This window comes from Octopus sinensis, linkage group LG6 (assembly GCF_006345805.1).
Source record: "Octopus sinensis linkage group LG6, ASM634580v1, whole genome shotgun sequence".
Taxonomy (NCBI): Eukaryota; Metazoa; Mollusca; class Cephalopoda; order Octopoda; family Octopodidae; genus Octopus; species Octopus sinensis.
The window spans coordinates 82,465,834-82,489,463 of NC_043002.1; the positions used below are offsets into that span (position 1 = coordinate 82,465,834).

General features: G+C 36.5%; 2 protein-coding genes and 2 long non-coding RNA genes across 4 annotated transcripts in view; 3 read left to right on the forward strand and 1 right to left on the reverse strand.

The window, feature by feature from the left end:
• The window catches only part of LOC118763781 (zinc finger protein 271-like), a gene marked incomplete at its 5' end in the record, with an annotated part of 40,519 nt that extends 20,664 nt beyond the window's left edge, over nucleotides 1-19,855 (forward strand). The window contains 2 exons of the mRNA XM_036503518.1: nucleotides 19,072-19,253; nucleotides 19,815-19,855. Coding sequence (XP_036359411.1) covers nucleotides 19,072-19,253; nucleotides 19,815-19,855 — 223 coding nt within the window. The remainder of the gene's footprint in view (nucleotides 1-19,071; nucleotides 19,254-19,814) is intronic.
• LOC118763976 lies at nucleotides 3,335-7,316 on the forward strand. Its single transcript, XR_004999745.1, has 3 exons — nucleotides 3,335-3,575; nucleotides 5,393-5,887; nucleotides 7,299-7,316. It is a non-coding gene; the product is annotated as an uncharacterized LOC118763976 (long non-coding RNA).
• On the reverse strand, nucleotides 11,678-15,346 carry LOC118763975 (zinc finger protein 239-like). Its single transcript, XM_036504093.1, has 3 exons — nucleotides 15,121-15,346; nucleotides 12,534-13,394; nucleotides 11,678-11,782 (listed from the first exon to the last, which is right to left on the reverse strand). Exons 2-3 carry the CDS (start codon nucleotides 12,976-12,978, stop codon nucleotides 11,769-11,771), a joined length of 459 nt encoding a protein of 152 aa, XP_036359986.1. The 5' UTR covers nucleotides 12,979-13,394; nucleotides 15,121-15,346; the 3' UTR covers nucleotides 11,678-11,768.
• LOC118763977 lies at nucleotides 14,391-18,593 on the forward strand. Its single transcript, XR_004999746.1, has 2 exons — nucleotides 14,391-14,774; nucleotides 18,211-18,593. It is a non-coding gene; the product is annotated as an uncharacterized LOC118763977 (long non-coding RNA).
• Nucleotides 19,856-23,630: the final 3,775 nt, after the last annotated feature.

Here is a 23,630-nt window from a genome sequence, read left to right on the forward strand (position 1 = left end):
AATTTCATCAATGTCAACATCAAATTCAGCAAAGACTTTGATTTCTGAAGATGGTCATGCTGGATTTATGAGGAATTTGTTATGAGAGAATAAAGAAACGGGAATATTGAATAAAAACTGAACCAAACTGAAATTGGTTTTGTCTATGTACTTTCATCATCGTCGTCATTTTCATCATCATCATCCTTCAACGATAATTTTTCTTTATATGCTGGCATGGGTGGGACAGTTTGATGCTGTGTGCTTTATATCATCATCATCATTTAACATCCGCCTTCCAAGCTAGCATGGGTTGGATGATTTGACTGAGGTCTGGTGAACCTAATGGCTGTACTAGGCTCCTTTCTGATCTGGCAGAGTTTCTACAGCTGGATGCCCTTCCTAATGCCAACCACTCTGAGAGTGTAGTGGGTGCTTTTATGTGTCACTGGCATGAGGAACAGTCAGGCAGTACTGGCAATGACCATGCTCAAATGGTGTTTTTTACGTGCCGCCTGCACAGGAACCAGTCTAGTGGCACAGGCAATGACCTCGCTCAAATACTTTTTCATGTGCCAGTAAGGCAATGCTAGTAACGATCATGCTCAAATGGTGCTTTTTACCTGCCACACAGCATATATATATATTGGCATTAGGAAGGGCATCCAGCTGTAGAAACACTGACAGATCAGACTGGAGCCTGGTGCAGCCTTCTGGCTTCCCAGATCCCGGTCGAACCGTCCAACATATGCTAGCATGGAAAACGGACGTTAAATGATGATGATGATATATATATATATATATATACACACATGTAAATTCATGTGTGTGTGTATGTATGCATATCTAATACTCTAAATGTGAATATCAGTGTGTCACACTTTTTCAACTTTACTCCTAGAGGCCGTAGTCCAACATATCATACCATTTTGGAATCAGGCTCAATCTGTGGGTAAATTAAGAACTTTCCAGGGCGAATCTGGACCTGTAAGCCTGAAATTTTGGATTCCCAGGTTATCATTACGGATCTTTTCGGTTTCACCAGCAGTTTTTTCTAGTGGTGTCATATGAAATTGTCACCCATAATTATGACCCTAATATTGATCTGTTGCATTTCAATCTGTTTTAGGGGTGGGGGAAGGGTATCATTTTTTCTTCACAAATGTAAATAAACCCAATCTGTTTCTTAAACGAGGGACATATTCATATGGCACAATGTTTTCACCTCAATAGACGTCATTGATTGGTTGAAATTGAAAAAAAAACAACAAATATCTTACAAACTATAGAACTTTCTCAAAAAAGCCAAGAGAAAAAGATGTTTTATAAACACATTCTACCAGTATACGAAGTTTAAAAGTGTTTAGTTACATAGAAATTATTTTTAAAAACTGCCGTTCAAACCGAAAAGATCCATCATTACTACTCTTGTTTTTGGTGATTTTCTTTTTTTTACATGATTTTTGGGATGAATTTCTTTGCATGATAACAATTTCTAATAACTGGATCCATGAAAACTTCACAGAAAATATAAAAAATGTAGGCATCTATAAAAAGAGACTTCATTTAATAACTATCAAATAATTATCCCATAGTTATTGGTGTATACACCACTGACTGTTGCCTCATAAATTCTGGATAAATGGATGCTTTTTGACAAAAGTTTCAACAAATAATCACTTAGATCCTGTTGATTGAATGTATGGGAAGATTTGATGGAAAAAGTTTTTCCAAGGGGTTGGGGAAAGAAGTTTGGGAAAATACACACAACCCAACATTTTCTCCTTTGTAACTTTCAGGAAAATGTGCATTTTTATTTCATGCAATTACCTTTCAAACGGCATAGATTATGATTACTGAAGTTGAGGGGGAGTGGTGGCTATACATCTGTAGTTATGCCTAATTTTGTATAAGCAGAACCCTGGGAAATTCTACGAAATTCAAAAAAATGGAAGCATCTTTAAAAGTAACACAATTACAGTGTGGAAAAGTAAAACTAATATCCAATATTGGCTGAGGATGGTAATTAATTATATTGTAGGAAAGTAAAAGTAACATCCAATATTTGCTGTAGTTATGTATGTGTATACTCTGAAAATACACTCTTTTTTTTTGTTTCAATCATTTGACTGTGACCATACTGGAGCACCGCCTTTATAGCCGAGCAAATCGACACCAGAGCATATTCTTTGTAAGCCTAGTACTTATTCTATTGGTCTCTTTTGCCGAACCGCTAAGTTATGGGGACGTAAACACACCAGCATCGGGTGATGTGTAATGTTGTATGGTGTGGTGTGGTGTGATGATGTGAGGTGGGGAAAGCACGGGTGGGGTGTGGATTCGGCTGAGGGTTGGGGTTTGTGGATAGGCACAGACAGGCAACATTTTTCTTTGCAAGTTCCATATTTTCAATGACTTTATCATATATCACCCAAAACGATGAGTTTTCCAGTGTTTTCTTTATGAGAATGGTTTCATTCTCTTTCACTATTATTCTCTATCCACTCTGTTCACTCTATCTTTACGCATCCTCTTTACGGGGTCAACGACGCAGTTAATTTATGTGCTGGAAAAGGAGTAGGATCTTTTCCTCTTGAACGACAGTTTTCAACACAATTTCTTGTTAACTAAACACTTTTAAACTTCGTATACTGGGTAGAATGTGTCAAAATAAAACATTTTTTTCTCTTGGCTTTCTTGAGAAAATTGTAATTTGTAAGTTTAACGTAGTTTAATTTTTCGAATTGTAACCAATCCTATGGCCTCTATTGAGCTAAAATCATTTGCTGCGTCTAAAACTGAGACAACATCCTGTCACTAACCCTAACCCTAAATTTTAGCCTTTCGTTTTTTTTTTCTTAATTGTTAAAAAAATTTTATTGTTACGCGTGTGTCTAAAATTACTCGTTTTGGTTTTGTTTTGAGTTTTTGCTTTCGTTTTTTTTTTTCTGAATTGTTAAATTAAAATTATTTTCCATTGCTTTCGTTTTTTTTTTTTTCCTAATTGTCATCCTTAAATTAATTTAACAATTAAGAAACAATAAAAACGAAAGGCTAAAATTTAGGGTTAGTGACAGGATGTTGTCTGTTTTAGACGCAGCAAATGATTTTAGCTCAATAGAGGCGATTGATTGGTTAAAATTCGAAAAATTAAACTACATTAAACTGAAAAAATTACAATTTTCTCAAGAAAGCCAAGAGAAAAAAATGTTTTAGTTTCACACATTGTACTAGTATAACGAAGTTTAAAAGTGTTTAGTTAACAAGAAATTGTGTTGAAAACTGCCGTTCAAGAAGAAAAGATCTGCATCCTCTTTAAGATGTCAACGACGCAGTTAATTTATGTGCTGGAAAAAGAGTAGACTTTATTAAAATAATCTGGTGTAAATTTGGAAAAACTCAAAGGTAAGTTATTGACAGAATGGGACAAAGAAAAACACTGGAACGAAACCAACAAGTCAGCAGAGCCATCTATTGGAGAATTAAAGAAATACAATCATACGAAGGGAAGTAACTTCTACAACACAGTTCCCTTAATTTATTAATTAGTGCATTTAATTAGCGATCACTGGACTCGCATTTTATATCCGAATACGGTAAGTTTACAAAGATTCACTTTAAGGCTGTAATGGTGATAATAATACTACGAATAGCAATATAAATAATAGAATTATGTAAACCTCTCGCTGTCACTAATTATTTCGAAGCGGAAACTAACAGCATTAGGAAATTATATTTGCTCGTCTTAATTAATAACTTCCAAATTGAAATGTTGATCGGTTGTTAATGGAAAGCGATTATCGACTGTTATATATGATATAAGGGAAATTAATTTGTAAAATGAGAGTAAATAGGGTTAAGGAAACCGACTGAAAAATACCACATTAATTTATGTTGAGGCCTTGAAAAAACGGTAAGCTGAGAGATTTCCTTTAAGGTTAAACTAATACTTGTAATGGTGATGATGGAGTACTATTTAAGAAGAGTGGTTTTAAGTGTTGACACAGGACCAACATTTGTCGAGAGAAGCGGGAAGTCAATTTACATGGATCTGGGTATTTCCCGAATGGTACGAAAAGCAAAGTCGACCTCGGCCGTATTTGAAGTCAGTAATTTCTCCCGAGGCCGACTTCGTTCCATTCGGTGTGAATACAATAACGGCGCACATTGCGGAGACGTAAGCCGACCCCTTCCGCACTGGTTTTGGCTATGGAGATTCCGATTCAGAACAAAAAAAAAAAAAAATTATTGGCAAAACTTGCAACTTCATAATTTCGATTTTCCCTTCATTTTTTTTCATTTTTCACTTCCTTCATAAATTTGTTTGAGTGAGATATGTAGAAAAATACGGAGATTAAAAAAAAAAATAACTATAATAAAATTATCCCAACCCCTTCCCGATTCTACGGCCTTTAGATAGGGGTTAAACTAAAGCGTTAAATCCGGTCAAAAAAACAAAAAAAAAAATTTGTGTTTATGTTACAACATATAGAATTTTCTCAATAAAGCCAAGAAAAAAAATGATGTTTTATAAACACATTCTACCAGAATACGAAGTTTAAAAGTGTTTAGTTAACTAGAAATTGTGTTGAAAAGTGCCGTTCAAAAGGAAAAGATCCAACAGAAGTTACTACATGTTGTACACCTGTTGCACTTTTTTTTTTTAGTTGCTCGGGTCAAACATTTTAGTTGCAAGAGAAAGCCATAACAGAAAAAGATTTATACGTTCGATACAACATCAAGGTGCTATTTAAGAAGAGTGGTCCCGGTGCGCGTACTGGCGCTAGCTAGTTGTGACTAGTCGATCCTGCAACGACTACCTAGCAAAAGTAAATAAAACAACATAAATAATTTTTTTTTTAAAAGGGATCTTTTCGGTTTGAACGGCAGTTTTTAACATAATTTCCACGTAACTAAACACTTTTAAACTTCGTGTACTGGTAGAATGTGTTTATAAAACATCTTTTTCTCTTAGCTTTACTGAGAAAATTCTATAGTTTGTAAGATATTTGTTGTTTTATTTTCTGCAATTTCAACCAATCAATGACGTCTATTGAGGTGAAAACATTCTGTGCCGTATGAATATGTCCCTCGTTTAAGAAACAGTTAGTTTATTTACATCTGTGAAGAAAAAAAAAAGATACCCATCCCCCCACCCCTAACCCTAAAACAGATTGAAATACAATAGATCGATACTAGGGTCATAATTATGGGTGACAATTTCATATGACACCGCAAGAAAAAACTGTCATTTATATACAGAATGTTGTAAAACTTTCAAAGCCTCAATGGATTCTGACCCATGCAAACATAGACATTGAATGGATGACAGTGTTGATGTAATATTTGCAATGTTGAATTACTATGTCGTTTAATGATTCTCTTTATCTCACTGCTTCTTTTTCTATTTCAGAATATCACATCATGTTGACGTTAAAGAAATTTCTTCATTTAGACATGCCTCTGATATTTTTGTTGACTTTCATCAATTAAAGGAAGACCATATATTCATAAGGCACATTCATCAACGCATCAACTTCTTTGTATAAATGAAATCCTCAATGAACGATGGGAAAATATTTCTTCTTGGCTATGCAATTAACAGCAACGTTTATTTCCCTTCACTGTCTGGAATGTAGTGGAGATGGTCAATTTACAGATTAATTAAGCTTGGATAACTTTGCAAACGAATTAACAGTTTACATCTTTTGTTTTGGTTATTAAGAGTGGACACAAGCACTCATACAAACGAAAAAAACAATATCATTGTGATAAGTATGACAAAATTATTCTCTCATAATGAATAATTTAACTAAACCAAAAAATCCAGATACAAGAGAGAAACCATATCACTGTGATGTCTGTGGTGAATTATTCTCTCGAAGTAGTAACTTGACTCATCATAAATGTATTCAAACTGGGGAAAAACTATATGAGTGTGACACCTGTGGTAAATTATTTTCTCAAGATAGCTCTTTAGCTGCTCATAAATGTATTCATACAGGAGAGAAGGAATATCATTGTGACATCTGTGGTGGATCATTCTCTACAAATGGTCAGTTGACTAATCATAAATGTTCTCATACTGGGGAAAAACCATATCAGTGTGATAATTGTGGTAAATTATTTTCTCAATCCAGTCTCTTGAAATCACACAGACATATTCATACAGGTGAGAAGCTATATCATTGTAATATCTGTGGTAAATCATTCTCCAGAAATAGTAACTTGACTAGGCACAAAGCCATTCATATTGGGAAAGAATTATGTGAGTGTGATACCTGTGGTAAATCATTTTCTGACAGTGGTACTTTAAATCGTCACAAACGTATTCATACTGGGGAAAAACCATATCGGTGTGATATCTGTGGTAAATCATTTTCTCAAAGTGGTGACTTGCCTAAACACAAACGTACTCATACAGGTGAGAAGCCATTTCATTGTAATATCTGTGGTAAATCATTCTCTAGAAATAGTCACTTGACTAGACACAAGCGTATTCATACAGGGGAAAAACCATATCACTGTGATATCTGTGGTGAATCATTTTCTGAAAATAGCACTTTAACTACTCACAAACGTATTCATACAGGTGAGAAGACATATCATTGTAATATCTGTGGTAGATCATTTTCTGGAAGTAGTGACTTGCTTAAACACAAACGTACACATACAGGAGAGAAGCCATATCATTGTAATATCTGTGGTAAATCATTTTCTGAAAGTAACTGTTTAACTAGGCACAAACGTATTCATACTGGGGAAAAACCATATCATTGTGAAATCTGTGGTAAATCATTTTCTCACGACAATAGTTTAACTAGTCACAAGCGTACTCATACAGGTGAGAAGCCATATCATTGTAATATCTGTGGTGACTCATTTTCCGATAATAGCACTTTAACTAGACACAAGCGCATTCATACGGGAGAGAAGCCATATCATTGTGATGTCTGTGGTAGATCATTCTCTCAAAAAGGCCACTTAAATACACATGTGAGTATTCATACACAGGTGTAACAGTACCAATATCAAAATTTATTACAACAGGACAACAATTATGAATATTTTGTCTGCTAATATTTTGTTATCAACTTCAATTCCATCACTGTCAATATGAAATTCATGAATATGAACCTCAGTATCATGTATGTGTCTAAATATATTAAAACAGTGATGATTTTTGAGGAATTTCTTACAAGAGAATACAGGAATGGGAATAATGAATAAAAGCTTTAAGAGACATTGAGTTTGTTTTTGTGTTTTCATCATCACCATCCTCATCCACTCTCAAAGTGGTGACTTGACTAAACACAAAGCTATGCATACAGGAGAGAAGCCATATCATTGTAATATCTGTGGTGAGTCCTTCTTTGAAAAAGGCCTCTTAAGTACACGTGTGAGTATTCATACACAAGTGTAACTATCAATATCAAAATTTATTACAACATGACAACAATTATGAATATTTTGTCTGCTAAAAGACAGGGCTTATTCCTCTTCAAGCTTGACATTATCAACTTCAGTTTCTTGGATGTCAACATGAAATTCATGAATCTCAACTTCAATATCATTTATATATCTAAATAATATCAACACAGAGATGACTTTGATTTCTGAAGAGGATTGTGCTGGATTTTTGAAGAATTTGTTATAAGAGAATAAAGGAATGGGAATAAGGAATAAAAGTTTTAAGTGACATTGATTTTGTCTTTGTTGTGTTTTCATCATCAACATCATCATACTTTACCATCCATTTTGTATGCAGGCTTGGGTGGTAAAGTGTGATATGAGCTGGCAAGTCAGAGTGCTGCTCCATGTTCCAGTCAGACTTGGATTGTGTAGTTCTATATTTGAGAGATTAGGAATTATGTATATTATTTACTTTAGACTGATATTTGTCCTCATCTTGTTAACAATATTTCAACTGATATACTCTCCAGCCTTCATCAGGTGTCTTGGGGAAATACCTTAGGAATGAGAACCCAGGTTCAAAATTTCCCCAATACACCTGATGAAGGCTAGAGAGTATATCAGCTGAAACGTTGTGTGCGCAACACGATGAGGACAAATATCAGTCAAATGTGGATTTGGCTTGGTTTCTTTGGTTATATGCTCTTAAGATACATGGCACATTTTATAAATATGCCTGTTCAAGTATTGTAACAGTATGAAACAAGTAGTAGCGCTTTCAGTTGTGTATTTAATTTGATATATATATGTGTGTGTGTGTGTGAACAGGATGTCAGTCTGATAGCTAGAATAAGTGTATATATTTCTTGTATTTTGAGCTTATTTTTGTAGGGGACAGAAGCATGGACTCCCTGCTACAGACAAATAAAAAATCTTGAAACCTTTCAAATGTGGTGTTTGCGCAACATATGCAACCAAAAGACAAGTGCGTATAAAGTATATGCAGTAATGTACAAATGTCTGGGAAGTGAACAGTGTATGAGTCAGATACATGCTTGCGTGTGAATGGAGGGGAGAAAGATCAGGTGTAGTGTTGGCGAATCTCAAGAAGCATGGAAGTTTGGAAGGATGCAGTGCTCCGACAACTAACAACTGATGCTGGCAGTTTGTTCCATGCTTCAGCAACTCTTAGCGTGAAAAAATGTTTCCGAAAGTCATGGGAGCTGTGCTGTTTTCTGACTTTGTAAACATGTCCACGGGTGTTAGATGGATGGAGTTTGAAAAGGTGCTCAGAGTTATTGTTAGTAAGATGGTTAATAATTTTACGGGTGTCTGCCAGATGTCGGAGTTTTAATGTATCCATGCCCAGGGAAGTAAGGCATTCAGAATATGGCAAATGCCTAATGGAGGGTATTCTCTTGGTTGCACGTCGCTGAACGGCTTCCAGGCGATTAACGATGACTGTTCATCTATTGCTTCATAACCATCCATTCAGTTGGGGTGAGGATGTCATGAGGCCGCCCTCTCCTTCCCCTTTCTTATCATTAAAGCTAATTACACTTTGAGTATCCCACATGTGATGTGGCATTCTATCCACTGAGACATCTGGAGTACTCATCATGACCCACCCTTTCTATCTCCCACCATGTTGTGGACCTTGAGACCCCCTTCGGTCACGACACAGACCATGGGATTGCACCTAGAAAGTTACCCTCCCAGGCACAAGTCCGGGCAAGGATGTTATGGAAGACCAGCAGTCGCCCATGCATACCGGCCTTCCCTCTCCATGCCACTAAAGTTATCCAAGGGAAACGCAAAGGCCAATACAGCTTGGCACCCGTGGTGTCGCAACTCATTTCTACAGCTGAGTGAACTGGAGCAACGTGAAATAAAGTGTCTTGCTCAAGAATACAACACACAGCCCGGTCTAGGATTCGAACTCACAACCTCATGATCGTAAGCTCGACACTCTAACCACTGAGCCTGGACCTTAAGCTATACGTAAAATTTAAAAAAGTGGTGAGCTGGCAGACACATTAGTGCGCTGGGATAAATGCTTAGCAGTATTTCGTCTGTCATTATGTTCTGAGTTCAAATTACGCCGAGGTAGACTTTGCCTTTCATCCTTTCAGGGTCAACAAATAAAGTACCACTTTTGCACTGGGGTCAATGTAATTGACTTAATCCCTTTGTCTGTCCTTGTTTGTTCCCTCTATGTTTAGCCCCTTGTGGGCAATAAAGAAATATATACGTAAAATTAACCAGGAACAAAAGTGTTGTTTATTCTGCTCTCATCAACTACACATGTTTGGGGCGAACACAAATGGCCATCTGAATTCTCAGCCCTCCCTCGTGACTAATCAGAATTCCCTTCTTTGCTCACTAGCTAGATTGCAGTGAAATTCCTGTCTATAAGACTGTCACCACTTCGAGAGAATGATTTACCAGATATTGCAATGATATGGCTTCTCTCCTGTATGTGTACGTATGTGGCAATGTCCCACACATATCTGAAGCAACAATAATGGACCTTAGCCCATCTGTGTCATCATTATATATGTGTGTGTATGGCAGTCACTGAAGATGGTTTCAATATTTATATTTGAAGAAGACTTAGGAGAGTAATAGAAAGAAAAAAAGAGAGAACACTAAGAAGAGCTGCATCTATTTGCAGTGGATGTGTGAATGTAATATGAGTCCAGAAATGGATTTTGCTATGAAGTCACAATGGGGACATTGATGACTTTGATTGAGTGAATGTGTCTGTTGGTTGCAGGATATAGGTCCGCTATTGTTCTTTTTCATGGCATCGTGACACATTTTACACCATACAGATGGATCTAGGCAATGACTTTCCCAAGATATCACATCAAGCTGTAGAGATTTTATTTATTGCTTAAACTTATCCGTATATGTAAGGAAACGTTTTCCTCTGCCACTTGTTGGCCTTACAGAAGAATTTTTGGAATGCGATCATTTCGTCTTTGGAAAACATGTCCTACCCATCTGCACTGAATTCTCATCCGTATGCCTTGGATACTGGTCATATCACATTTTACTAAGATTTGATGTCTTATCTTGCCATTTTGCTGCATATGTTGTGGTGCAAACACCACATGCGAAAAAATTTCAACCTTTCTATTTCTTCGTAGAAGGGAGTCCATGCTTCTGCCTCATATAAAAATATACTCAAAATACAAGATTTCTATTCCCTTATTTTAGTTGTCAGACTGATATCCTGTTCACACAAATACATATATCAAATTAAATACACAACTGAAAGAGCTACTACTTGTTTCATACTGTTACAATACTTGAACAGGAATATTTATAAAATGCGCCATGTATCTTAACCCTTTCATTAGCGTATTTATTTTGAGATGTTCTATGTTTCCTTCAATTATTTTAGATATAACAAAGAATTTAGTAAAATAACTTAATTATCATTAAGCTAGTGTTAGGAACATAAATTGTGACTAAGGTTTGGTGGAAGATTTTAATTCAAAATTTATGATAACAAGACATTTGTACTACAGAGCCAGAACCGGTTTCAGCTGGGTTGGTATTGAAAGGGTTAAGGGCATACAGCCAAAGAAAGCAAGCCCAATCTGACAGGAACGTGGAGCAGCACTCTGGCTTGCCAGCTCATGTCACACTATCCCATCCAAGCCTGCATAGAAGACGGATGCTAACAATGGATGTTAGAGGATGATGATGAAAACACAACAAAGACAAAATCAATGTCACTTAAAACTTTTATTCCTTATTCCCATTCCTTTATTCTCTTATAACAAATTCCTCAAAAATCCAGCACAATCATCTTCAGAAATCAAAGTCATCTCTGTGTTGATATATTTAGATATATAAATGATATTGAAGTTGATATTCATGAATTTCATGTTGACATTGATGAAATCATCAAACTTGGAGAGGAATAAATCCTGTCTTTTAGCAGACAAAACATTCATAATAGTTGTCATACTGTAATAAGTTTTGATATTGATCCTGTTACACTTGTATATGAATACTCAAATGTCTACTTAAGTGACATTTTTTAAAGAATGACTCACCACAGATATTACAATGATATGGCTTCTCTCCTGTATGAATACATTTGTGACTAGATAAGATGTTATTTTGAGAAAATTATTCACTACAGACATCACACTGATATGGTTTTTACCCAGTATGAATGCATTTGTGACTAGTCAAATGATCATTCCTAGAGAATGATTTACCATAGATATCACACGAATATGGTTTTTCCCCAGTATGAATACGTTTGTGCCTAATCAAGTGACCACTTTCAGAAAATGATTTAACACAGACATCACACGGATATGGTTTTTCCCCTGTATGAATACGTTTGTGACCAGTCAAATGACTATTTCTAGTGAATGATTTACCACAGATATTACAATGATATGGTTTCTCACCTGTATGTGTAAGTTTGTGTTTAGTCAAGTCACTACTTTGAGAGAATGATTTACCACAGATATCACAATGATATGGCTTCTCTCCTGTATGAATACGTTTGTGCCTAGTTAAATTAGTATTAAGAGAGAATGATTCACCACAGATATCACAGCGATATGGTTTTTCCCCAGTATGAATACGTTTGTGCAAAGGCAAGTGACATCTTTCAGAAAATGATTTACCACAGATGTCACAATGAAATGGTTTTTCTCCAGTATGAATATGTTTGTGACGGGTCAAGTTATCATTTCTAGAGAATGACTTATCACAGACATGACAGTGAAATGGCTTCTCTCCTGTATGTGTACGTATGTGACTGGTCAAGTTACCACTTTGAGAGAATGATTCACCACAGATATCACAATGATATGGTCGATCCCCAGGATGAATACGTTTGTGACTAGTCAAGTGACTGTTTTCAGAAAATAATTTACCACAGATATCACAGTGATATGGTTTTTCCCCAGTGTGAATTCGTATGTGACTAGTCAAGGTCCAACTTGTAGAGAATGATTTACCACAAATATCACAGTGATATGGTTTCTCTACTGTGTGAATACGTTTGTGACAAATTAAAGTGGTATTATGAGAAAATGATTCACCACAGATATCACACTGATATGGTTTTTCCCCAGTATGGATACGTTTATGTTTAGTCAAGTCACTATTACAAGAAAATGATTTACCACAGATATCAAGATGATATAGCTTCTCTCCCATGTGTGTACATTTGTGACTAGTTAAGGTGCCATTTTGAGAAAATGATTTACCACAGACATCACACGGATATGGATTTTCCCCTGAATGGGTACGTTTGTGTGCAAACAAGTCACCACATCGAGAGAATGATTTATTACAGGTATTGCAATGATATGGCTTCTCTCCTGTATGTGTACGTATGTGAATAGTCAAGGAACCACTTTGAGAGAATGATTTACCACAGACATCACAGTGATGTGGTTTCTCTCCTGTATCAATGCATTTGTGTTTGGTTAAGACTCTTTCTTCAGTGAATGATTTACCACAGATATCACAGTGATATGGCTTCTTACCTGAATCAGGTTTGTTTGGTTTTCTTAAATCATTCATTATAAGATAATAATTTCTCATACGTATCACAATGATAATGATTTTTTCAATTCTATGAATATATCTGTGTTCAGTTGTGTCAGTATTTTCGGAGAATAATTTAACACTGTGTTTCTTTCATCTGTATTCTTGCTTAATATCTAAAACGGCAGATGTAAACAGTTAAAACTTTTGTAAATTTATCCAAGCTTAATAAACCAAGCAATCACTTCCTCTACATTCCAGGCTGTGAAGACAAGTGAATGTTGCTGTTAATTCCATTATCCAGAAGAAATATTTTCCCATCATTTGTTGAAGAATTTATTCATACAAAGAAGTTGATGTGTTGATGAATGTGCCTTATGAATATATGGTCTTCCTTTAATTGATGAAAGCCAAAAATATCAGAGGCACATCTGAATGAAGAAATTTCTTTTACGTCAACATGATGTGATATTCTGAAATAGAAAATGAAGCAGTGAGATAAAGAGAATCCTTAAACGACATAGTAATTCAACATTGCAAATCTTACATCAACACTGTCATCCATTTAATGTCTATGTTAACATGGGTCAGAATCCATTGAGGCATTGAAAGTTTTACAACATTCTGTCTATAGATGAATTGCTTCAACATTTCTCTAAATACTTACCCGTTTTCCACTCATTTCACTTGTTTCCCCTGTGAAGTGGCATGGCTCAATGGTTAGGGTATATGGCTCCCTAGTCAGTAGGGTATACGCCTCCAATCGTCAGGTTGCAAGTTCGATTCCCAGTCACACATCGTGTCTCCAAGTTTCTCTCAAAAATGCTAAGAGCAAAACACGTTTTATATGACACATTATACAAGTGTCCTAAGTTTGAAAGTGTTTAGTTACAAAAAATTATTTTTTAAATATGTAGGTCAAAAGGTGAAGATCCCTTTTCTGTTTTAGGGGGACGACATCCAAATTGACGCTGGTGAAATCAAAACGGACAACATATTCAATAGGGAAGAAAACGAAATTAAGGCTGACGATGGGGGCATTTGAAAGGGAGAAACCCTATGAATTAAATTAACTACACTGAACATGGTTCCTGCATTTGTGGGCAATGTGTTGTATAGTCGGATCTTTTCGGTTTGAACGGTAGTTTTTTAAAATAATTTCCACGTAACTAAACACTTTTAAACTTCGTATACTGGTAGAATGTGTTTATAAAACATCTTTTTCTCTTGGCTTTATTGAGAAAATTCTATGGTTTGTAAGATATTTGTTTTTGTGTTTTTTCCTTCAATTTCTGCAATTTCAACCAATCAATGACGTCTATTGAAGTAAAAAACATTCTGTGCCGTATGAACATGTCCCTCGTTTAAGAAACAGATTGGGTTTATTTACATTTGTGAAGAAAAAAAGATACCCTTCCCCCCACCCCTAAAACAGATTGAAATGCAATAGATCGATACTAGGGTTATAATTATGGGTAACAAATTTCATATGACACCGCTAGAAAAACTGCCGTTCAAACCGAAAAGATCCCAAAGTTGTTTTCTTTTACTATGAGCTCTGTGTGTTTGTACCTAACCATTTTTCGGGTGATCTTATACGGGGATGTGTCCTGACTACACCTTCTTCGAATCACTTGGTGGAAATGTGAAGGTGAAGTTGTTCACAGAATTAGACAAAGAAAAAACACTGAACTGAATCCAACCAGTTAGTAGAGCCATCTATTGGAGAATTAAAAAAAATACAATCATATAAAGGGAAATAACTGCTGCAACACTTGAAACAAGCGCCATTTCAATTATCCATTAAGGTTCTTAATTACTGACCACTGACTCGTTGTTTATATCTGAATACGGTAAGTTGACAAAGATATACTCTAAGGCTATAAAGGTGATAATGATAATAATGTAAATAACAGAATTATGTTAACCTCTCTATTTCACAGTAATTATTTCGAAGCGAGAGCAGAACAGCATCAGGAAAATATATTTCCTCGACTTAATGATTTCCAAACTGAAATGTCGACCTGTTGTTTATGAAAATAACATGTAATATAAAAGAAATTCGTTGGTAAAATGAGAGTAATGTAGCATAATTAATTAGTAAAATGAGAGGAAACCTATTAGAGAATACCACATTAATTAGTGTTGTCTTGTTTGTTAATGAGGCACTGATAAAACGGTAAGTTGATAAAGACTTACTTTAAGGTTATATTAATAATAGTAATGATGATGATGATGGTTTGAAATTTTGGCCCAGGACCAGCATTGTTTGAGGCGAGCAGAAAGTCGATTACAAGCACACCATATACCTTTAACGGGGTACTATTTAAGATGAGTGCTTCCGGTGCGCGCATCCGAGATGGCTAGTCGTGATTAGTCGATTCTATAACGACTACCTAGCGCGAGTGCGCATATGCTAATTAATAGATGTTTTTTTTTTAAACAATATAAATAATTTTTTTACACTCGTAGTGTGTTATTTTTATTTAATTTGTTGGTACAAGTCGCGTAGACTAGTGAATTGTCGCCTGTAGTGGTCTACTTTGAAAAAAAAAATGTTTGAATGTCCTTAAGGTTGTTTTGCTTTTTTTTCAATGCTTCTAATTGTTTTGTAACGAAAAAAAAAAACGCAATTGTCTTTAAAATAATATACACCGTATATCGTTGAAAAATATTACCTAAGCTTCAGTAGGGGCTCGCTATTAACTTAGTTTTTGCAGTGTTGCGCTAATCAGCTCATTTGCACACGCAAGTCACTGTAGGATCGACTACCTACGACTGGCTACCGCGGATGCGCGTGTGCGCGCACCGGGTCCAGTCTACGCGACTAGTACCGTGATGTAGATTACGATGATAATACTTTTCAGATTGTGTAGATTACGATTACATACGAATTTGTTGTGTAAAACTTTTTCGGAGACGGTGGGATATAGAAGAGTTTCGAATAATTCACACACCTCGGTCTTCTTTCCTCATAATTGTTTTTCGATGAAATTTTTTTGAAATGCCTTTCCGGAGATATAAATTACGATTATATCGGAATTTGTTGGGATAAACTTTTCTACTGTCTTTGAAACAAATTTAAAAGCAGCTCATCCTCTGCTGGTCGTTTAGTATGCAGGAATTAGCAGTCATCACATGGCTTTATCCTAAGATCTGTAGTTTGATAAACAAGGCTATCTTTAGTTTTAGATACATTTATCTGTGGGATTAATCATAAAAGTAAGACAATCCACAGAAACAGGAAAATAGACTTGAGAATCAAGACACATCCCCGTGTAAGGACACCCGAAAAATGGTTCAGTACAAAGACACAGAGCTCACAGTAAAAGAAAACAACTTTGTAAAATTCAAGTGCTTTTAGGATACCATAGATATGCAAGTACCGAATCCAATTTGTGACCATCACTCCATCTCAGCAGGAATTCCATATCGTGGGGTTCTTGTTAACTGTTTTGCATATATCATCATCATCATTTAATGTCTGTCTTCCATGCTAGCATGTGTTTGACAGTTTGAGAGAAGCTGGTAAGACAGAGGACTGCACCAAGCATAACTGTCTGCTTTGGCAGGGTTTCTACAGCTGGGTACCCTTCCTAATGCCAACCGCTTTACAGCGTGGAGGGGGGATGCTTTTTACATGGCATCAGCACATATATACATGTATGTGTGTTTCTGTCTTGACATTCTGTGATGCTTGTAAATGATTGTCACCATCATGGAAGCGATGTCCTTTCTTTCCCATATTCTGTGTAAACATGTTTCAACTCGGTGGAATATCACTTCACTTGGGAACAGGTGAGGATTGGCAACAGGAAGGGCATCCAGCTGTAGAATATCTGCCTCTGCATAATCCATCTGATCCAATGAAGCATGGAAAAGTAGATGTTAAAACGATGACAATGATGATGGTCCTGTTCAGTAAAGGAGCTTCTAAATAGGCTGCACAAGCTGCTAGAAATAGCAGCCAAATATTTCTGAAATCTTTATATATAAAAGTGAAGTTGTGTGTCTGTCTCCTACGATTTAGATTCCTAACTACTCCCACATTTTGCGGTGCAGTGTAACCAAAAGCGGGTATCTTATAGTCGTGATTCATATCGAGCCCTTCTGGGTATTAGCGCATGTCTACGATTTAAAAAAAAATTTAACATAATTTTTCCGCATTTTTAATGCATTTTCGCTCGGTTTATATAAGGGAAGTAACTCTCTAAAAAATGTATTATTAAATCTCAGAACGTAAAAAGCTACAGTAACACCCCCCTTTGTGGTTAACCATATTGAGATGTCTATTATACTTTACATCTCTAAAAATGCTTATATGGTTATTTCCCTTACAAACCCGAGCAATGCCGGGCGATACTGCTAGTATTAAATAAAGTATATTGAACCATGTATTTGCTTTTGAAGTAAGTGGTCTTGTGTTCATTCCCATTATGTGGTATCTGGGCCAAGTGTCTTATATTATAGCCCTGGGCCAACTAAAGCCTTGTGAGGGGATTTGCTACATGGAAAGTGTATCATTTACGGAATTATGTGTGTCTGTCTCTGTGTTTGACTCCCTTTCCTGCCATAAAGCACTTGACTATGGGCATTAGTTTGCTTATATCCTTGTGACTTAGTAATTGGGCATATATGACTGGTGGAATATGTATCAAACTTAAATATATATACTGGAGTTGGTTCATTTGACTGAACACTTCAAAGAAGTATTCCAGCATGGCCACGGTCCACTTGGTGAACCAGTAACTGGCACTCTGTGTTTTAGTTTATCCAATCAACTAAAAAGCCTGCTCATGAAAGTAACATGCAAATGGCTGAGCATTCCACAGACATGGGGAGCCTTAATATAGTCTTCAAGGAGGCACAGCATGACACAGATGGTGAGAAGACTGGCCCTTTGAATTACAGGTTAAACTCATTTTTGACACCTGAGTGGACTGATGCAAAGTGAAATAAAATGGCTTGGAGACTCATTGCACCACTGTTTATCAAACTCACAACTTTACAATTGTGAGTGAAATACCCTAACCACTAAGCCATGCCACTTCACAGGTGAAACAAGTGAAAGGAGGGAAGAGAAAGAAAACAGATAAATAATTAGAGAAATGTAGAAACGCTTCGTCTATATACAGAATGTTGTAAAACTTTCAATGCCTCAATGGATTCTGACCCATGCAAACATAGACATTAAATGGATGACAGTGTTGATGTTGTAATATTTGCAATGTTGAATTACTATGTCGTTTAATAATTATCTTTATCTCACTGCTTCTTTTTCTATTTCAGAATATCACATCATGTTGACGTTAAAGAAATTCCTTCATTCAGACACGTCTCTGATATTTTTATTGACTTTCATCAATTAAAGGAAGACCATACATTCATCAACGCATCAACTTTTTTGTATAAATAAAATCTTCAACAAATGATGGGAAAATATTTCTTCTGGACAATGTAATTAACAGCAACATTTACTGGTTTTCGTTATTTGGAATGTAGAGGAGATGATTCCTTTAAAGTTTGAGGTTGAATAACTTTATGAAAGAGTTAACAGTTTACATTTTCTGTTTTAGATTTTAAGTAAAATCACTGATGAAAGAAATGTAGCATTAATTTTTTCTCTGACAATTATGTCACAACTGAACACAAACATGTTCACAGAAATGAAATAAACACTATCATTGTGATATGTATGACAAATTATCCTCTCATGATGAATCATTTAAATAAACCAAAAAACACTGATGCAGGAGAGAGGCCATATCACTCTTATATCCATGGTAAATCATTTTCTGAAAATGATTTGACTAGTCATAAATGTATCCATACTGGGGAAAAGCCATATCCGTGTGACGTCTGTGGTAAATCATTTTCTCATAATAGCTCTTTAACTCACCACAAGCGTATTCATACAGGTGAGAAGCCATATCATTGTAACATTTGTGGTATATCATTCTCTGAAAATAATAATTTGACTAGGCACAAACGCATTCATACTGGGGAAAAACCATATCGCTGTGATATCTGTGGTAAATCATTTTCTGATAATAGCACTTTAACTAGTCACAATTATACTCATACAGGAGAGAAACCATATCGTTGTGATATCTGTGGTAAATCATTTTCTAGAAGTAGTGAGTTCATTACACACAAACGTATTCATACAGGAGAGAAGCCATATCATTGTAATATCTGTGGTAAATCATTCTCTAGTCAGAGTCCTTTGACTAATCACAGGCGTATTCATACTGGGGAAAAACCATATCAGTGTGATATCTGTGGTAATTCATTTTCTCAAATTTTCTCTTTAACTAATCACAAACGTATTCATACAGGAGAGAAGCCATATCATTGTAATATCTGTGGTATTTCATTCTCTAGTAAAAGTCCCTTGACTAATCACAGACGTATTCATACTGGGGAAAAACCATATCAGTGTGATATCTGTGGTAAATCATTTTCTCATAAAAGCACTTTAAATTGTCACAAACGTATTCATACAGGAGAGAAACCCTATCACTGTGATATTTGTGGTAAATCATTTTCTCAAAGTGGAGACTTGTCTAGACACAAACCTACACATACAGGAGAGAAAACATATCATTGTAATATCTGTGGTAAATCATTCTCTAGAAATAGTCATTTGACTAGTCACAGACATATTCATACTGGGGAAAAACCATATCACTGTGACATCTGTGGTAAATCATTTTCTAATTGTAGCACTTTTACTTGTCACAAACGTATTCATACAGGGGAAAAACCATATCACTGTGACATCTGTGGTAAATCATTTTCTAACAGTAGCACTTTTACTTGTCACAAACGTATTCATACTGGGGAGAAACCATATCATTGTAATATCTGTGGTAAATGTTTCTCTCAAAAAGGACACTTAAGTACACATGTGAGTATTCATACACAAGTGTAACATTATGAAAATTGAAATTTATTAGAGCAGGACAACAATTATGAATATTTTGTCTGCTAAAAGACAGGGTTCATTCCTCTTCAAGCTTGATGTTATCAACTTCAAGTTCATGGATGGCAATATGAAATTCATGAATAACAACTTCAATATAATGTATCTGCTTCTTTACTACCCACAAGGGGCTGAACATGGAGGGGGCAAACAAGGACAGACAAATGGATTAAGTCGATTACATCAACCCAGTGCGTAACTGGTACTTAATTTAGTGTGGCAAGCTGGCAGAAACGTTAGCACGCCGGGCAAAATGCATGGCCGTATTTTGTCTGCCGTTACGTTCTGAGTTCAAATTCCGCCAAGGTCAACTTTGCCTTTCATCCTTTCGGGGTTGATAAATTAAGGACCAGTTACGCAGTGGGTTCGATGTAATTGACTTAATCCATTTGTTTGTCCTCTCGGTGTTTAGCCCTGCTTGGGTAGCAAAGAAATAGGTACTTAATTTATCAACCCTGCAAGGATGAAAGGCAAAGTCGACATCAACAGAATTTGAACTCAGAACGTAACGGCAAACGAAATACGGCCACGCATTTCGCCCGGCGTGCTAATGTTTCTGCCAGCTCGCCGCCTTCTTCAATATAATGTATATATCAACACAACAATGACTTTGATTTCTGAAGATGATTGTACTGGATTTTTGAGGAATTTATTTTGAGAGAATAAAGGAATGAGAATAAGGAATAAAAGTTTTCAGTGACATTGATTTTGTTTTTGTTGTGCTTTCTTCATAATCATCATCATCCATTTTCTTCACAGGTAAGGGTGAGACAGTGTGACATGAGTGCTGCTCCGTGTTCCAGTCAGATTTGGCTTGGTTTCTCTTGCTGTATGCCCTTAACATACATGGCGTATTTTATGAATATGCCTATTCAAGTATTGTTGTAGTATGAAATGAATAGTAGCTCTTTCTGTTGTGGATTTCTTTCGATATATATATATGTGTGTGTGAACCCGATTTATACATTCCTTGTATTTTGACCATAGTTCTGTATGGAGCAGAAGCATGGACTCCCTTCTAGAGAGAAATAAAAAAAAACTTTAAACTTTTTTTACATGTGGTGTTTGCACAATGTATGCAACAAAATGGTAAGTTAAGGCATCAAATGTAAAAATCTTAGGAAAATGTGATATGTCCAGTATCCAAAGCATATTGATGAAAATTCAGTGCAGATGGTTAGGACATGTTTTTCAAATGGAAAATGATCGCTTTCCAAAAATTCTTCTGTAAGGCCAACTAGTAGCGGGATATCATGGCAGAGGAAGACCTGTCCTTAGGTGTAAGGATAAGTTGAAGCAATCAATAAAATCTATGCAGATTGATTTGACATGTTGGGAAAGCCATTGCCTAGATCCATCTGTATGGTGTAAAGTGTGTCATGATGTCGTGAAGAATTTGAGTTGATGAAAATGAACAATAGCAGGCCTATATCCTGCAACCGATAGACACATTTGCACCATAAAAATCCTCAGTGTCCCCATTGTGACTTCATTGCAAAATCCATTTCTGGACTCAAATTCCCTTCACACATCCATTGCAAATAGATGCAACTTCTTTGTTACTTTCTTTTACTCACTTTAACTTCAAGTCTTCTCCTTCAAACATGCATACATTGAAACCGACTGGTGCAACCGTCATCATCATCGTCCTCAGCAATATATATATATATATATATATATGCTGACGGAGCATGACATGAAAAGCTCTGCAGTTGGTCTCAAGATGAACTGCATGTAAACGAAGTTCATGCGGTCAGACAACGTACCAACAGGTCGAATGGTGATTGCCAGTGATGAAATAGAGAGGTAAAGGAATATGTCTACCTGGGACAGGAAGTGAATATGTGCTGAGATATCGAAAAGATCTCACGGAGAGTAAGGGCTGGATGGAAGGCGTTTAATGGCATAAGGAATGTGCTCAAGGGAAGGTTGGACAGGACCACCTGCACCAACCTCATCAACAGTACAGTTCTACCTGCAATGTTATATGGTAGTGAAACATGGGCTACCACAAAGAGAGAAGAGCAGAGACTGGTAACGGCTCAAAGAGCCATGGAAAGGTCAATGCTTGGTATCTCGTTGAGAGAGCACATTAGTAGCGAGATCATCAGAAAGAAGTCGAGCGTGAGGGATGTCATCGCAGAGTATACACGCAGCAAATATAGATGGGCTGGACACGTCGCCCGGCTCACTGATAATCGGTGGACCTGCGCAGTTATCAAGTGGTACCCGCGTGAGCGGAGACAACCACCCAGAAGGCCTCCATGACGGTGGAGTTACTATTTCAGGAGGATGATTGGGATCACATGGATGAGAAAGGCATGATCCAGAGAGGAGTGGGCAGCGTGCTGTGACCAGCGGTGTCAAATGAACTGGTTGGTCAAGGTGATATATATATATATACATACGTGTATATATATATATACACGTATATATATATACTAGCAGCATAGCCCGGCGTTGCCTGGGTATGTAAGAGCCCCTAGTAGGCAACGACTAATCCCAATCTAGTCCTTTCCCTGTAGGGAATGAAGGCGCATGTGTAGGTTGCAATGTCTTCTCTTCACTCCCAAATAACTATGAAACAGCTATCGATAATTCAACCCAACCAGGAAGAAATTACATTCAAGACTTTACCCCCAGCACCACCACTTCCGCTAATAGCTGCTGCAGCCGCAAGTTATTCGAATACTTTTTTTGTTTACACTTTCTTTATAACTACTACCCCAAACGTTTTACCTTAAATTTTTGACGTACCCTAAGGGTCCTCGGACGCTACTTGCAAACTCTTGGTTTATTATAAACTGCTTTTGTCGTGTGCACCAAAAAACCTTTTCCATTCGTTTGTTCAGTTTGGTCACTTTTGACTTTTTCGTTGTTGTCACTCACATTGCTGCCCGCTTTTTTGCCGTTTTTGCACATTTTTATACATTTTGGGATACTTACCCCACGTGTTCTGAGAGTTAAAAAGGTCGAGTTGCGTCCCCTAGACAGTCTGTAGAAAATGTGTTGCATATAAAAAGCTTACGTTCTCGACCCATGTCGAATTTATCGATTTTTTTTTCAGAACTGGGGGAACTTTTCAAAATTTTCGCTTAGTTTTGAATTATGACATTGGGCTATGTGTGTGTCAAGTTTCATCAGAATCGGTTGAAAGCCGTGGTCAGGGTGAGGGTACAACCTGACAGACACACAGACAGACAAACTGCCGTTTATATATATAGAGAGATATACACGTATATATATATATATATATATATGTAAAAAAATACAAACTGGGACAAGAACGCAAAACATTTAGAAGACGATACAAAAAACACGGATGGGACATTCGAACCCTTCAATCTTCAGTCAAGAACCGGATCATCCTCACGATTTCGGCTGATTAATCGTGAGATTGCTCCGATCTGGCCAGCCCCAAAGGAAAATCTAAGCCAAGCGCATTAGATTCCTTGGAAGAAAGCCTCGAATGTATACAAAACAAGGACGGAAAAACGGACAATGTTACACGAATAATAATACAAAAATACATAAAAACAATAATGATAATAATAATAACAAAAACAGGACGTTACAGACAGGCGTCTTTCAACAGGACGAGTAAACTTTGAGCTGGCGTGTTAGAAAAATGCCTTAGGGCAGAGAGAAAAAAATGTGTCTTGCCGTGACGACTGCTATGCACGAAAGGCCAGCAATCGGTCAGTCAGTCACGTGTGAGGAAAAG